At 43.5% G+C, this 15,071-nt stretch overlaps 1 protein-coding gene and 1 long non-coding RNA gene across 3 annotated transcripts; both read right to left on the bottom strand.

Annotated features, from left to right (window-relative positions):
* Window positions 1-5,410: 5,410 nt before the first annotated feature.
* Window positions 5,411-8,275, bottom strand: LOC123063616 (uncharacterized). 2 transcript variants are annotated; one of them, XR_006430425.1, is made up of 4 exons: window positions 7,743-8,275; window positions 6,739-6,893; window positions 6,312-6,548; window positions 5,411-6,142 (listed from the first exon to the last, which is right to left on the bottom strand). It is a non-coding gene; the product is annotated as an uncharacterized lncRNA (long non-coding RNA). The 2 variants fall into 2 exon arrangements; XR_006430424.1 differs by having other exon boundaries at window positions 6,312-6,893.
* Window positions 8,276-9,435: 1,160 nt separating this feature from the next.
* Window positions 9,436-14,446, bottom strand: LOC123063615 (diphosphomevalonate decarboxylase MVD1, peroxisomal). The gene is made up of 11 exons (XM_044487474.1): window positions 14,127-14,446; window positions 13,332-13,530; window positions 12,498-12,557; window positions 12,258-12,325; window positions 12,083-12,163; window positions 11,824-11,910; window positions 11,408-11,565; window positions 11,276-11,324; window positions 10,084-10,205; window positions 9,739-9,990; window positions 9,436-9,537 (listed from the first exon to the last, which is right to left on the bottom strand). Exons 1-10 carry the CDS (start codon window positions 14,343-14,345, stop codon window positions 9,768-9,770), a joined length of 1,266 nt encoding a protein of 421 aa, XP_044343409.1. The 5' UTR covers window positions 14,346-14,446; the 3' UTR covers window positions 9,436-9,537; window positions 9,739-9,767.
* Between the last annotated feature and the right edge of the window lie 625 nt (window positions 14,447-15,071).

The following is a 15,071-nucleotide window of genomic DNA, read 5'->3' as shown; positions in this document are numbered from 1 at the left end:
CTATACTTTGTTGATATTCACACTGAACATTGTTGCCATTTACTTATAGTCTAAACCATCTGAATGATTTGTTGTTGTTGTTTAGGAAAATAGCTAGCCCGTGCAAGTTGCACGAGAAGAAATAGTGGTATTGGTACTGGTGTGATCATCAATGGTAAGTACAGTTTGGGTTGAAGATTTGTAGTTGATGTAAGTACCTCGAGGAGGAGGTTGCGGGGGGAACTGCTTGACGGAGAGCACGTCGGCGACGATGGTGTCGGGGCGGAGCTTGGCGAGGGGATGGCCGGACGACGGACTCCGTGGAGAGGATGGAGCTGCAAACCAGCAGCACGTCCGGCTGCTCCTCGCACAGCGCCTCCAAGCTTCTGTTGTTGTCAGCATTTCACAGCATGATCAATCGATCCCCTTGCAGTTGCATCCCGACCGGAATCAAAGAAAGATAGGTTCGTTGGTTGGCATGGCTGGTCACCTGAAGAAGCGAATCCCGTGGGCGGAGTAGTAGTCCGAGTAGTCGGATCTGGAGGTGGCCAGCACGGCGTGGCCCTGCCGCTGGATGCCCCTGGCGATGAACTGCCCGAAGTGCCGAACCCGATGATCCCCACGCGCAGCGCCGCGGGATCTTGCGCCTCCGTCGAGGACACCGATGGTGACGGCGACGGCTCTCATAGGCGCCGCGCCACGAGGAGGCGAGCTGCTGCTCCTGCTCGGTGGAGGTCGTGGCGTCTCTTGGGGGCTTGGCGCCGGCAGCGGCCGGCCTGACCCACAGTTAGGCCGGGGAGGCAGGGGCGTAGCTACATACAGCTAGCCGGTGTCACTGGCACCGGGTCCAATCTACACTTGCTTAGGATAATCATTGATTTAGTGTGTGGGTTCATTGTTTTTTTGATGTGTTCTTCTATGTGGACACCGGTTAATTTTCAGTCTGGGTCCGCCCTGGGGGGGGGCCGGCGACGGGGTGGTGGGGAGCGACGCGTCCGGCGACAGGGCGGGGAGCGACGGGCCGGTTGACAGGGTGGCGGGGGAGGGCCGGCGACGGGGCGGGGGAGGGCCGGCGACGGGGCGGGGGAGTGACACGGCCGGCGACAGGGCGGGGGAGCGACGGGCGGCGACAGGGTGCGGCGGGCGAGCCTAGAGCGCCATCGACGGGGCTGTTCGGTGTGTGGATGAGATGCGAAAGGTCGTTTTTTTTACCTGGATGGGTGGGGAGAGAGAGGGAGGGGATAACCCCACAGTTTTTTTACCTGGATAAAAATAACCCCATCTCTTGCCATCTGCCAGCAGATGGCAAAGAATCTTTGCCGTCTGCTGGCAGATGGCAAAGAGGTGGGGCTGGTACGCCGTTACACGCTTGACGGCCACAGGATTTGCCTCTTTGCCATCTGCTGGCAGATGGCAAAGAATCTTTGTCATCCACCAGCAGATGGCAAAGAATTGGCTGATGGCAATCATGTTCTTTGCAGTCTGTCAGTTCTTTGCCATCTGTTTTTTATAAGCAGATGGCAAAGACGTTCTTTGCCATCAGCTGGCAGATGCCAAAGAGTTGGCTGATGGCAAATTCTCTGTTTCGAGTAGTGATAGATATAGATAGATTTTTGGTGTTGCTAATTTGTTTTTTTTGTCAGATGCAAAATCAAAAAGAACAGCTCCGTCTATGCATTGGACTACAGAAATGAAATCTGTAAAATTTATTCCGCTAACTTTTATTGAAAAATATATTCATGTTTAAGTGGCAAGGACACTACAACAGCCAGGAACAAATGATGTAAATAATACAAGATCAATCTATTGTACGACAGAAGTATAGAGTGTACAGCACAAACGACAACTCTACATGACTAGTACAATGCCCGTGCGTTGCCACGGGCAAAATACAGGAAAATAAATCAAACTGATGACTAAGTGACATGAGTGAAGTCGTACGAATATATATCATATTTTATGAATTTCTTTAGCAGATACTACAAGAGCAACTATGCATCGACCACATGTTTTTTATCAGTGTTAAAATTTTGTGATCATCGTCTTCTTCCTCCTCTTTGTCTTCCTCCTTCCGTCCCAATGACCCATCCTCCGACGCTGGTCGTGGCCGATGTCAATATCGTGTGCCACCCTACCTGAGCCGCCTTAAGCTTCTTCATTGGTTCACCATTGCCCCGACACCGATCAAGGCCGGTGTCGATGCTGCCCTGCACATTCTCAAAACAATTATGCAAATCTCAGATGATCTGTTAAACGAAACATGTTATCAGTGCTTAGCGAGATGGCATGTGCATAACTTATATGAAGCATGTGAAAGAGGGTATCATGTTTTTAGAGTTATGGATTGATCAGTATCAGCATGCATGGAAACTTAATGCTTTCCAGAATTAATCCATAATTTTTTCAAGCAAAGCATCATATTTTTTTTATGCTCTAGAAGGATGAAGGAACTGAAATCAACTTTCATGTTTGGCACAATTTTTCGACAATGTATTGAAACTCGTAGACCCTTTGTTCTGTATTGAAACTCATAGACCTTTCACTCCAGCTTTGTTTGGTTTCTCTGACCACCAATGCCATATGAAGATAACCACAAGTGTCCCGTCTTCAGTGTGGCCATGACACAGTCCAGGAGCCTAAGCCAAATATCCTCAAGCATGAGTACAAGCCATGCCCGCTGCACTTTCTTGTATATCTCATATTAAATTATTAATAAAACAAGAAAATTGTAGTTTGATGCAGCTAGGATAGATAACTTTGGTACTTTCCAGTTAACATGAAAACCGTACACCTATACAGAACACAAGCAACTTTTGCAGGAACAAAATTGGATCCCAACGAATTTAGAGAGAAGCACTAAAAGAAGCATGGAGAATACCACCATACTTACCAACGGCAACACGGGGAGATGAGCGGGCAGAATGTATCTTGCCTGATCAAAGTCATTAAACCTTGATCCGTCGTTCTGTGTCCATAGGTGGTGCCAGACAGTGCGGATGACAGCGCAATGCGAGATTGCATCCAGTAGGTTCGAAGGGGCACGTGGACGCGGAGCCCTACGGCGGTGGCTGCGGAAAATAGGACGGCGTCAGCATCGAGGGCGCACATGAGAGGAGCAGCACGGCAGACCGGCGATCGTGGCATCGGCGATGCGCTTGATCCGGCCTACGTACAAAGAATTAATGTAGAAACAATAAGATTATAGACCAATAACCATACTGATTAGCAAGTACTGCTAAGAAGTGCAGTGTTACTAAAATAGAAGGGGGTGGCCATTCACTGAAGCATGTGTGCATTTTTCTCTTTCAAAGAGAACTGCTTACAGACTTACAACTGAAGTACTCAATATGTTGGCAATGCCGGAAAACATTCCATGAATGATCGGATCGTCAAAGCTAGTGTAACTTCCTAACATAATTATTGTTCATATTTTATTTGGCAAGCAAAGGCATCCAGATCTGTGAACGTCTAGCACAGACAACGGTGATTAAATCAACGGACATATATAGTAGCCTGATGGCTTAGTTCCGCAAGAACAGTTAAGAGTGAACCTCTTAATAGTGCATTCAGGTGACCCTCCCCAAAAGAAAATATATATTAGAGCACATGCACCCAGGCCCTCTGTATCTAGCCACCCAGCCCCTCTCAGAACCATAGGGATGCTGAGTCAAGCAAAACAATCACTCCAAAGCAAGAAAAGGAAGTACCGACTTAACTATATATATAATACAAAACCTATGCAAAAATCCACTTTCTATATATCAACTTGCAGTAGATATATTCTGTTTATTTAGCTAAACTTCTACAGTCACACCTTTAAAAGATGCATCTTGTTCTCCTCCAAGAAATACAACTGTTAATCCCGAGATCTCAATCATGAAATCATTGTAAGCAATGTGATTCACAAGAGAGGCTCCGGACATCTTGGGTTCACCCTACTGCAATTCATGAATTAGTGATTGTTTGAGAATCAAGTGGGATTGTACCTCGAGACAATGTATTCTGCATTTGTGAATGCTTGATATTCAAATCAGGGAATTCTATTCCAAATAGGTTAACCAGCCCAGGGTTACTGTGGAAATCCTCCCCCTGCAATAGTTTGAGTGTTCATGCTCAGATATTGACTACTTGAGAGTAAAAATAAACTTTGAAGCTGATATAGTATGATTAAAACCTAAATAACAACATCTGTCAAGTGAAATTGCATTGGAACCTGTTGTGTTCATTATAAGTTTTGGAAGTAAAAAAATCAATGGGAGGTACAGTAGAGCCTAGAGGATGGTTCGCCTGCTCTTTGCTTTCATAAGTTTTGAAAGTTGTTCAATATATGAAGAACTGAATGTGCCAACTTCAGTTGTGCATAAACACTCGATCATGTGAGCTTCAACGACACAACCACCACATGCAATCGAACATCATTAACATCCAGAAGAGAATGTGTCAGTTTCAGTCTTGCAAGAGCACAACACATAATCAGGGGTTTGATGATTTGAGGCATTTTCTTCATCAGTCAAATGTGCATGTGTGTACAGAGGGACGATAGCAGCAGCAGGCTAATAGCATCTACAATGCGAGTCGCCTGTGTAAATGCTTAGAGATTAAGAAAATAGATACGAAGTCGTAAAATCTAAAATCATCTAAATGCCCTCTCTCAATGCTTGATGCTATGTAGGGCGCTAATTACAGGCTGCAAACACCTTCAGTATTCTATGGTTTTCACTTTCAATTTCAGAAAATTTTCATCACCAACCGAAACCACCTAAATTTAGTGAATTTCAGTGATTTTGGTTAGCGTTTCGACAAAAAGGCTGAAATATTCACGAGCTTTCCTTAGTTAGTGGAGTACACGTACGGGGTAGTTAGTCCTGAGATGCCATCAGTTCATCAATCGATTCAAAAGAAAAGGATCTGACAAAGCATGCATGAGTACATCCAGGGAGCTCCTATCATTGACTTGTAATGGTGGTGGGCAGTGGCCGCAGTTCTAGCCCCAAAAATTATATACATAGGAATCATAGGTTGAGATGAACCCATATTTAAACACTGCTAGTTGTATCTCTGTATATAATCATGTCAAATAACAAATTTTCCCACCATGGAGAATTATTTTCCATATGAAGCTATCCTCCCCCTACTGGTCCAGTCACATGAAGTTTTTTACAAGCCAATGCAACTTTTAACTGTCGGCCTGAAGAACAAAAGGCACAAATCTCAAATTAACTAACCGGCCACTTCTACTGGAAAAACATATCTCTCTCTACGGCATTATAGCATCATGTTAAACCAACCGGCACCCAACAAACCAGTTTTGACAGTTCAAAATTAGATCCCAGAGAAATCCCCAAATAAAAGCAGAGCAACACTGCACCAGCAAATTACAACCTTATCAGAGATTCCAGCTGAAGGGCAAGGAGAGGAGGGCATACCTAAACACTAATTAAATGGTCAAAAGCATCAGTCCTCTTAAGCTTTGACCCAGAGCGAACGTCTCCATAAGCAAGTCCCGCTGCAAAATCACATAGGAAAAGAAACTTTTTCGATCTGAGGCTATAGTTCCCCTTTTTTATTGGACATCAGGGATAGAGCCAATTTTTATGGTCTTTGTGATGAGCTCAACAGGTCAGATCATACAGAAGCAATGTAAAGGCCATACTGTGATAATCACAAATCTTCAGCATATCACCTTGATAAAGTATTAGTATAAAACTATAAATACTCTAAAGGAACGTCTTTTACTCAATGATAAGCAACTCAATTTCTATTCATAACTTAACTGGCACTATAACTTGTTCATATGCGCTAAAACTTATCATGGAAATTAGCACAAGATGTGTGGTCTGTTGCTTGTGTGCTCTCCTATATAACTAATTGGTAAATGGACAAGCAGCACATTTACCTACTCATCATGTGAAACTCTGCAGGAAGCTTCACAAATGCACTCACTTTTCTGATAAGCATAGTAGACACCACGACCCTTTACAACTACCTGCTCATCATGCAAAAATCTGAAGGAATCTCCCTGACTGCATAGGATTTCTGAAAGCATAGTAGACACCACGGGATTCCCCCTTATTTCCTGGACCACGGTGTCTGTCATGCTCCCATTTAGGGTTATCCTTCTTAGAACCCCCAACCAGTGTTCACATTTCTTTGAACCGGTTCTCTGAAATATAACCATGAACACAAAAATTAGTCGGCAATCATGATGGTTCAGTGGAAGTACTTAAGAAGGTTATTGGTAAGCTATATGGCCTAGTGATGATATAACCACGGTAGCTTAAGAAACATGACTGAAGCCACATCACTTGTGTCATGATCCAACCAATATTCACCTTTTTAAATTGTAGATTGAAGCCACTGTGAACATACTGAGATACAAAGCATGAAGCTTCTAAATTCCATACCTATACATCAATACAAAGCATGGGGAGCGCATGAAGCTTTTAAACTTCCGAACCTATACATCAATGCAAAGCATGGGGAGCAAACATATTCTTGTTTTTCTGTGATCTACGCTTCTGCCCGATAACTCCTTCATCCTACTTGTTGCTTCCTTGAGCCTCTCATTTCTATGGAATTTAAGTAGTGAGTTTAATTAGAACAATCAGTATCTACAGAAAAATATAATAAGGGAGATTTCAGTAGCTTTGGAGCAATTTAAGAACTAATTTAAATACATTGCAAATCTCAAGTTTGATATCAATCATAATTTTCTTTGAAGAAATTGTGTACAGCTAGGTTATCATAAAAGGATATCACCTCATGCCGAGCTATGCTCCACATGGACATTAGGCAATCGCAGCACGGTCCTCCAGCTACACGAACCCATGGTACGGGCCTACTCCCATGCCAACCTTGCCAGCGATAGTCCACCAGAGAAATCCTCCCTGTGGTTTGAGCAGGTTCAGATTTACCTTTGGCATTAAAAACAACACACACAATATTAGTATAATGCAAATGCTTTATACATACGCATAGGCTTCATTTCTGATCCGAATTATGGAATATGAGCACATGTAAAGCCCAAAGAAGTCCAGTACAGTATGCTTCATGTGGAATTCAAGTTGTTAAATTAATATCTACATTCACCAAGATGATAATATGTGTTTTTGTACATTAGTCCAGTTCATAAAATCTAGCAAAGGCGTATGCTCACTCATTTCTCTTTGGTTCCATTCCTCTGTTCTTCCTTGGTGTAAAACATGAACTATTAACCACGTGAATCTTTTTCCGCCTATCATTGGCCCTTTTAAATGTTTTCTTGCCCTTGTTCTTCCACTTCTGGTATTACTACAGATGTCTTGGCTTCCTATATTTCCCTTACCTTATGCATCCTACAGCTTAATGGAGTGTCATTCAGTTTTTGGAATGCTCAAACGGAAATATACATTATCTAGTAAGTTATTTAGTAATTTAAAAAATCATGTAAGTTCACTTTTCTTATTTTCTTAGACTGAAGATACTTGTGATATGTTACGGGTGGAAACTATGAGAGAGAAAAAGCAGTTGCATTCTCGAAAAGAACTGATTTCATGCGCTCGAACGTTTCGTCGGGGCCCAACTCCAAACCAAGGAAAGGCTCGAATCTGTTTTTAGAACATGGCTCTGTTGTTGTATAACTACCTATGAACTTACAAATCTAGAAGGCCATTCACCATATGCAATGAATACACAATGTTTTATTGATTGGTGACAACAAGTACAAAAAACAGTAAGCCTCATGTGGATAGAAAAGGATGACAGGCTTGCTACCGAGAACATACCGATTACAAAAAAAGGATGTCAGGCTTGCTTCTAGTTCTTGAGTTTTTGGTCAGATATCAGCTCATCAACCAAGATTCTTCAATGCAAGCTCAATAACCTCATTTTAGTTGCTTCTTTGTCAACTATTTCATCAATGCAAGCTCAATAACCGTCCAGACCTAAACCTGTTATCAATATACTCAGGATATTAGCTACCGATGAGCATCCACAAGCGAGATATCTAAAACATTTAATAAATCTCACGAGGTGAACACTTAGTGTTGTATTTACAAGACCTCTTGAAATGCCAGTAGGGTCATTACATGCCACAGATGTAGAACATATGCCTGGCATATTGTGCTTAAGCCACCCAAGACTTAAAGTCTTGGGAATAAATAGGTGGTCGCGTCCAACATTGTGATTGATCATTAAAATAGTATTCCAACTAAAAATATTCAATTCTTAGTAGTAACACAGTTCTACCAGATTGCAATAATATCGAATAAGCCTCCAAATAGGTGCATGTTGACAAGAAAATATGACTGGTATACTAAGTATTCACTATACCATGCATGCTTTCTTAATGGTAATATTTATTGATTTCTCTATTCTGCAAATACGAACCACTGATGCTTTCCCACCATGAATACATTTTTACTACCCCACACTAAATTATTGGAGTACTATGCAACCCCACACCAAAGTATTGGAGTAGTACTAACAACAACACACTAAGAGTTTCTCAAGGTCTTTCTTTAACTCAGGAGCATACTTCAGCCCTGAACATATCGAACCTGAACCTGAAAAACAAGGATTGTCGGTTTAATAGATAGTGCATATGCACAACCATATGATAGTTTAACTGGACATCAAAATCCTGTTGTCCACAGGCGTCATGTAAACCCTGCCAGGCATGAAGATCATGGCACACACGATCCTAAGAAAAATAAGAAATTTTATTTGTCGTGGATGTGGTGGTGAGAACACAAAACAGCAGGGGCACACCAAGCACACGTGCACAGCAGCAGCAACTGGCAACGTCCACACACGCACATTAGCAAGCAAGCATTGAGATTTGCCAAGGCCGTATGGGGCAAGATAAGCGATACATGATTGACCATACGTGCACGGGAGTGGGAATATGTCGAGGGCGCGGTGACGTACCTATCTTGTTGGCATGGCCTCAAGCCTGTATCACGTTCGGACCTCCATGGACGACCTCGAGGGATGGCGGCCCGCCGGTGCGGCTGCAGATCTGGGCGCTGCCTTCCCTTGCCGCCGGATCCCTTCCATTCCCTTCCCTCCCCTTGGGAGAGGGAGAGAAGGTGAGGGGGAGGAGGAGGCCACCGGCGGTGTCGCCATGGCTGGGCAGGGCTCCTCGCGCCTGCCTGCTAGGTCGCCGTGGCATCGGGTGGGCTAGGGTTTCGCCCGAGCTGCTGGAGAGACGGGTTGACGGAGAGGGCGGGGTAGAGGGAGGTCGCCGGCATGGATGGGGGAGAGGAGGCCGCCGGCGAGGCATGTCGCCGGGGAAGATGGGATCGGCGGCGGCGGCGGCGTTCAGTCCCTAGGAAACAGATCGAGAGAGGAGTCGAGGGGGCCTCGTTCCTCTGGTTTCGTTTCGTGGGACGGGGCTCAGATTGGTTTTGGTTGGTTTTTTTTTGGAACCGTAAGGTGGGATCGAGGACGAAAAAAATCTACCAAGGTTAACCTATGAAAAAAACCGGACGAAAGTGATGGGACGAAAATTGACCGGCGGAGACTACCAACTGCTCCATTAGGAATAGAGATGATCTCAACACACGAACCAATGTTACAAAGGGCCAGTTCTTTTGGGCGGCTTAAAAAATAAGCTGCCTCTCCCCAGCTTAAAAAATAAGCCGCTCCCAAAATTCATGGAGGCTTCTAGATTAGTAATTCCATAACTAGTTCAGAAGCCCCAATAAATAAGGGAGGGGGCTTATGACAAAAGCTAGGGAGGAGGCGGCTTATTTTTTAAGCCGCCAAAAGAACTAGCCGAGTATCAAACCAGTCATCTTCATCCAAAATTACACTCCTTTTGCAAGCCCCGTGGCTGAATCAATCAATGTGTGGCTCTCGTCGGTAAGAACTTTTGGGCCAGCCCCAGGCCTGCTGCAGATGAAGTAGCTAACGTCGCCCTTGAATTTTTGGTTTGGTGTCTTCATCTCTGGTGGCTGTGGAAGGGCCTCGATGTCAGCTACGGACTGCACTCCGGCGTCACTTAGGATTGATTTATCGCCAACCATATAGCTATCATGGTCATGTTTGTCAGATGTATACATATTTGTAGAATACCCAGGAACAAACAAATGCTGGGTTTATTCTTGATAATATCAAACACACCTGTCCAAATCATTTTCTTGTGGAGGGAAGCAGTATAAGAGCCTCTGAAGGAGAAGGGTGGCCGTTTTGCGGTTTCGCGCTATTAGGACAGCGTTAGGCCCAGCATCAAATGTGTAGGCAACCTGCAATTACAAGAGATCAAATGCCAAATTTAGAAGTCTTCACACAAACGTTGGTTTCATTATCAGATCAATAGCACCATCCACTCCGGTACCAATTATTTGCAGTCTAGGTGAAGTGCATACCAGACAACACATACAGAAGAAACAATATCACCAAGATTGCAATGAAGTTTTATCTTTTGATGAAGGCAATAAAATAAGATATTTTGTATGCATTCTCTTTTCAAATTCAAACTTTAGATGTTATTTAATAAACCTAATGCCAAGTTAGTTTGAATATGAGATCAATACCACGTACCAGTGTAATTTATTTGCAGTTTAGGTGAACTGCATGCCAGACACCACAAACAGACGAAGAAGTAATACTGCAAGATTGCACTAATTTTTTTTCTCTTTGATGACAGCAGTATACCAAGATACTTCTGCATCCCATTAGAATTTCAAACTTTTAGATGCTATTTAATATATATCATACCCAGTAGAAATAATAGAAGTATTCAAAAAATTGACTGCTCCAGAACCAATACCAGCAGTACTATGTTTTCATGATGAACTCTTCAAACTGAACTATATGTTCCCTAAGGGGCTGTTCGGATTCAGCCCACACCAGCCCGACCGAAACGACGGTTTTGACGAAGGAAACAGACGCCTGGAACTCGCCCGCACGCTAGTGCGGAATCACAACGGCTGGCCAAAAAGTTGGCTGCGATCCAAACGCTGGCCCAACCTGTGGTCAACGACCAAAATTTTGGAAGGGCAGCTTGGAGCTGCCATCCAAACAGCCCCTAAAAACCAAAGGATTGGAAGCATAAAGCATAAGCATAAACTCGTATTTCCGGGATCTTTTTCAGAAAGATGGCAATAATTTTGTTGCTCTTTTAAATTAAGCAAAATTACTTCATCATGTGATGCTAGTTAAATATGTTTTATCAAGTGCAGTAAAAACTTATTGTACTGGCATGTCATAACAAAGCTTAACCAACCTTATTTTAGATCCCTATATGCAGCACCGATGCAGTTCAGAAGAATTGAAAACAAGGTAGCAAGTGTGAAACAGGAAAAGAATATACCTGTGGGGTTCCTTCTGAGTGGTTCCACTTCTCCACAAGGCTAATTATCCTGCAGTTGGTTGAAAGAGCGATCCTCAACTCTGGGATTTCAGTACTAACAGAACCACAAAATCAGGACTGCTAAAAAACTACCTGTGTGACGTATCATTCATGTAGAAGATGGGAGGACTCGTGTCCAAACATACAGCATGAAACTGGTTGCTATCTGCACAAGTTAACCTGGCAAAGGATTCAAAATCACGTTTCTTGATGGCCTCTTCCATTTTCAATATGCGACCTGGCACTACAGTCTGGAATACAAGAAAAAGTAGTGCAGTGCACAGTGAGAGCAAGAAACAGTAAGCTGCAGCTAAAGAGATAGATCAGTATAACTGCTAACAGACTTGATAAAAAAATGAAACCACAAAACTTGAGGGTCCACACAAGAGGAAGGATAAAACTACAATTCAGAATCAGAATTGCAGCTTCATGATTTTGTTCCCTCGATTATTCGTAAAAAAAGTGTACAATATGTGCCAAAAACAAGTTAAAGATGAAAATGCAATCACCTGGGCCCTGTACTGCAAGAGGGGGCTTGTTTCAACAGTGTCCCGCATCCCACTGGTGCTACTGGTTTCCTTCTGCTTTAAACTGACCTAATTCCACAAAGCATCATAATAAGAAAAAGATGTTGGGATAAAAATGGTAAATCGGTGTCACTATGTAGTTAAGGATTGGTGTTAATGGAACCATGACTCGATGAGCAATATCCAATGATAAGTTAAATGAAACAGATCATGTTATACAACAGAGATCACATTGACATACCACTGCTATGATTATAACAAGATCATCCCAATGCGACTCGTCAACAAGCTGTACTGCCATACTGTCACTTCCATCATCATTCTACAAGTATAGAGTCAAACTCAATCGTTTTACAATAGAAAAACATGCATTTTAACCAATTCAGCTTCTCTGCCTTAACCAAGAGATAACTTACTTTCCCCATACACCATTTCACAAATCCACCATATATACTGCGGCATGCACTTCCAGACCCCTGCCTGCATTGAAATTTGTCAGCCCGAGAGAAGTATAAGTAAAGAGGGGACATAAGTACTAGCTTATTATTTAGTAAAATGAAGTAAAACTGTTGCTATATCATCAAGCAAACATCACAAACAGGATAGAGCACAAACAGAGTGTTGCTACATAATGTATCAGTTTAGAGTACAGACCTTGCTATTAGAAAGTTCTCCATAATCTTCATTCACATTCATTAGCTTTCCGAGGGTGAAAACTACAAACAGTATTCAAATTACTAATTTGTGCTGTAATATTGGTATGAAAGCAAGACCTTGCTTGGTATGTTTATGAGCAAAAAATAAAAGTAGTAGTGGACAATCATTTTGTGTTGGATAGCGTTATCAACCTTCCAAGCTATGAATAAAGTAATCAATATTTGTAGAAAGCAAGCATGCTGAGCAGTGGTACTCAATCAGGGCAAAACAACACTCAGGACCAGATATTAGCACTATCATGGAACTTGGTAAGACCAGCCATTTTTTGCAAGGCTAGCAGATTTATTGCAAAGATTAACCAGCAGGCCAGGACTAAACATAGCTTCTGCGTCTTATTTTATTTTATTTTATTTTTTGCCTCTATACAACCAGATAATAAAGAACAAACTACAGATAAGTTGGACAACCTTAATAGCAGGATCTAGGACAATTTTAGGTGACAGTTAGAAAACCATAATATTGTCCTATTATCATGAATAGCACAGAGGTGTATTCGAAAGGTAAGAGCAACAGCTTTTGCTAGGATAACAGTCCACTTGTAGCAGAAATACTTGTATCACCCTCAACAACGAATGTTTGCAGATTGCATCAGCAAGAGAACAATTCTATAAGAGAATAAGAAATACACCCCCTCTGCTACTAAACACAACCGAGGTGGGTCCAGAAGAGCAGAAAACAAAATGAAATCCAAGTCTAACCCGAAATATCCACAGTTTTAGTCACACATCTGTTTTTCTGACAAATAGCCATGGCATCAGAACCAGGAGACTTACCAAGACAAGCAAAGCCAGCAGCTGAAGAGGCTAAACCGGCGGCGGTCAGGAAGTTGTTGTACGACGCTATGTGGACGTGCAACTTCTCCCAGTCCTCTTTCTTGATCTTGATCCCCTTTTTCTCGTCCTCGACGTCACGAGCCCGCTTCCGGATCTCCCTCAGGCAGTTCTGAAACCTCCCGCCCGACAACGCAATCTCCTGCTCGATTCCACACCAAACGGACGATTAGATCACACTGCCATCCAAGCAGACAATAATTTGTTTTTCTTTTTCTTGCAATTGCGTTACACCACATCCAGTTAAAGACCTGATGTAGAACTAACTACTCCTATTGGTCCATCATCCCAGCATGACGCAGGCAGCAATATACTAGTAGGAATAGATGCTAACTGTAGACAACATTAACAAACAGAAAAAGGTGTCTTTTGGCTTCTGTCGAAAAAACAAATTTTCAGAGCTGCGCCGACTGTCTATCCAAATGCAGCGAGATTTCAAGCAGGTCCTGATCCAGATCTAATCATATGGGCAGCCGATTTCACTACAGTAATCCCAAATCAGAACGGCGACTGGCACAGGCCCGAAGCCCAAATCGGCTCCTGCTGGATTTCCCCCTAAAACAGAACTCTTTCGAGCTCGCGATCCACCGGATCACTGCAGGAAGGAGCACTCGGCGGCGGCGGCTGCGGCGGCGGGGGCGAAGGCAATGGGGGGAGGCGAGGCGAGCGTGAGGAAAAGGAAAGGGAAAGGGAAGAAGAAGAAGAAGAGAGCGGTGGAAGAAAGGGAAGGGGGCAGACCTTGCCGTTGAGCCACATGCGGTCGGAGGGGAAGGCGGGGCTGGCGGCGACGGTGGTGGTGGCGGAGAGGTGGTCGGGGTCGAGGGTGACGCTGATGCTGTCGTTGACGGGGAGGATGAGCGCCTCGTCCCGCTTCCCCCAGTACTTGATCACCGCGATATTGGTCGGCGACCGCCCCGTGGCCGTCAGCACCCACTGCGCCTGCGCCTCCGTCGCCATTGAGGGGAGGTGAGTTCCGCGGCGGAGGAGGGAGTGAGGAAGGGCGAGATCGCGATTCGCGAGGGAAATAGCCTCCCAAAGCCAGGGGCTTTTTTTTTCAGTCAACACCCGAGGCTGCTAAGGACTTTGACTACGATGTAGTCCTACCAAAATATAAGAATCTACTCTACTTGCAACAACAAAATCATGTCGGAAGTTCCTAAATATTTATTTTTTTTATAAGGTTACCCTCAAAAAAATGATTTATTTTTTGCAAGTAGATTCTAAAAAAATTCATTTGTACGGTTTTCTAAACATTTGAAAACACATTAGCAGACGGAGTTTCGAAAGTTTGACGGGTTTTGCCGGGTCGAAGGTAGTAGTGTACTACCTTTGTGTGATGTGGACCCTAACACTTATATTGATAGTTTTTTCTTCTTTTTTCGGACCATCTTTCTTCCTGGACCAAATTTGTGATATATCGCATCTTGTCGGAGGTAGTCTTGCCAACGCATGGTTTCGACTTTGATATGCGGTAGCATGTTTCCTTTTTCATTATTATCTTTTAACGGATGAAATGTACTACAAATATTTGATGTTGTGTGTCTATGAATGCATACAACATTTACACAAAGAAGACATTGTATAGGGGGAGATCGTTTTCTTTCTTCCCGTCCAAGAAAGAGGACCCTTTGGCTAGGGCTTCTTGTGCCTCCCACCGGTGCCGCCATCGGTCTACCTCATCTC

This window comes from Triticum aestivum, chromosome 3A, assembly GCF_018294505.1.
Source record: "Triticum aestivum cultivar Chinese Spring chromosome 3A, IWGSC CS RefSeq v2.1, whole genome shotgun sequence".
In the NCBI taxonomy this organism is placed as follows: Eukaryota; Viridiplantae; Streptophyta; class Magnoliopsida; order Poales; family Poaceae; genus Triticum; species Triticum aestivum.
Note: the sequence above shows the minus strand (reverse complement) of the source record. Positions and strands in the feature narration are given on the sequence as shown.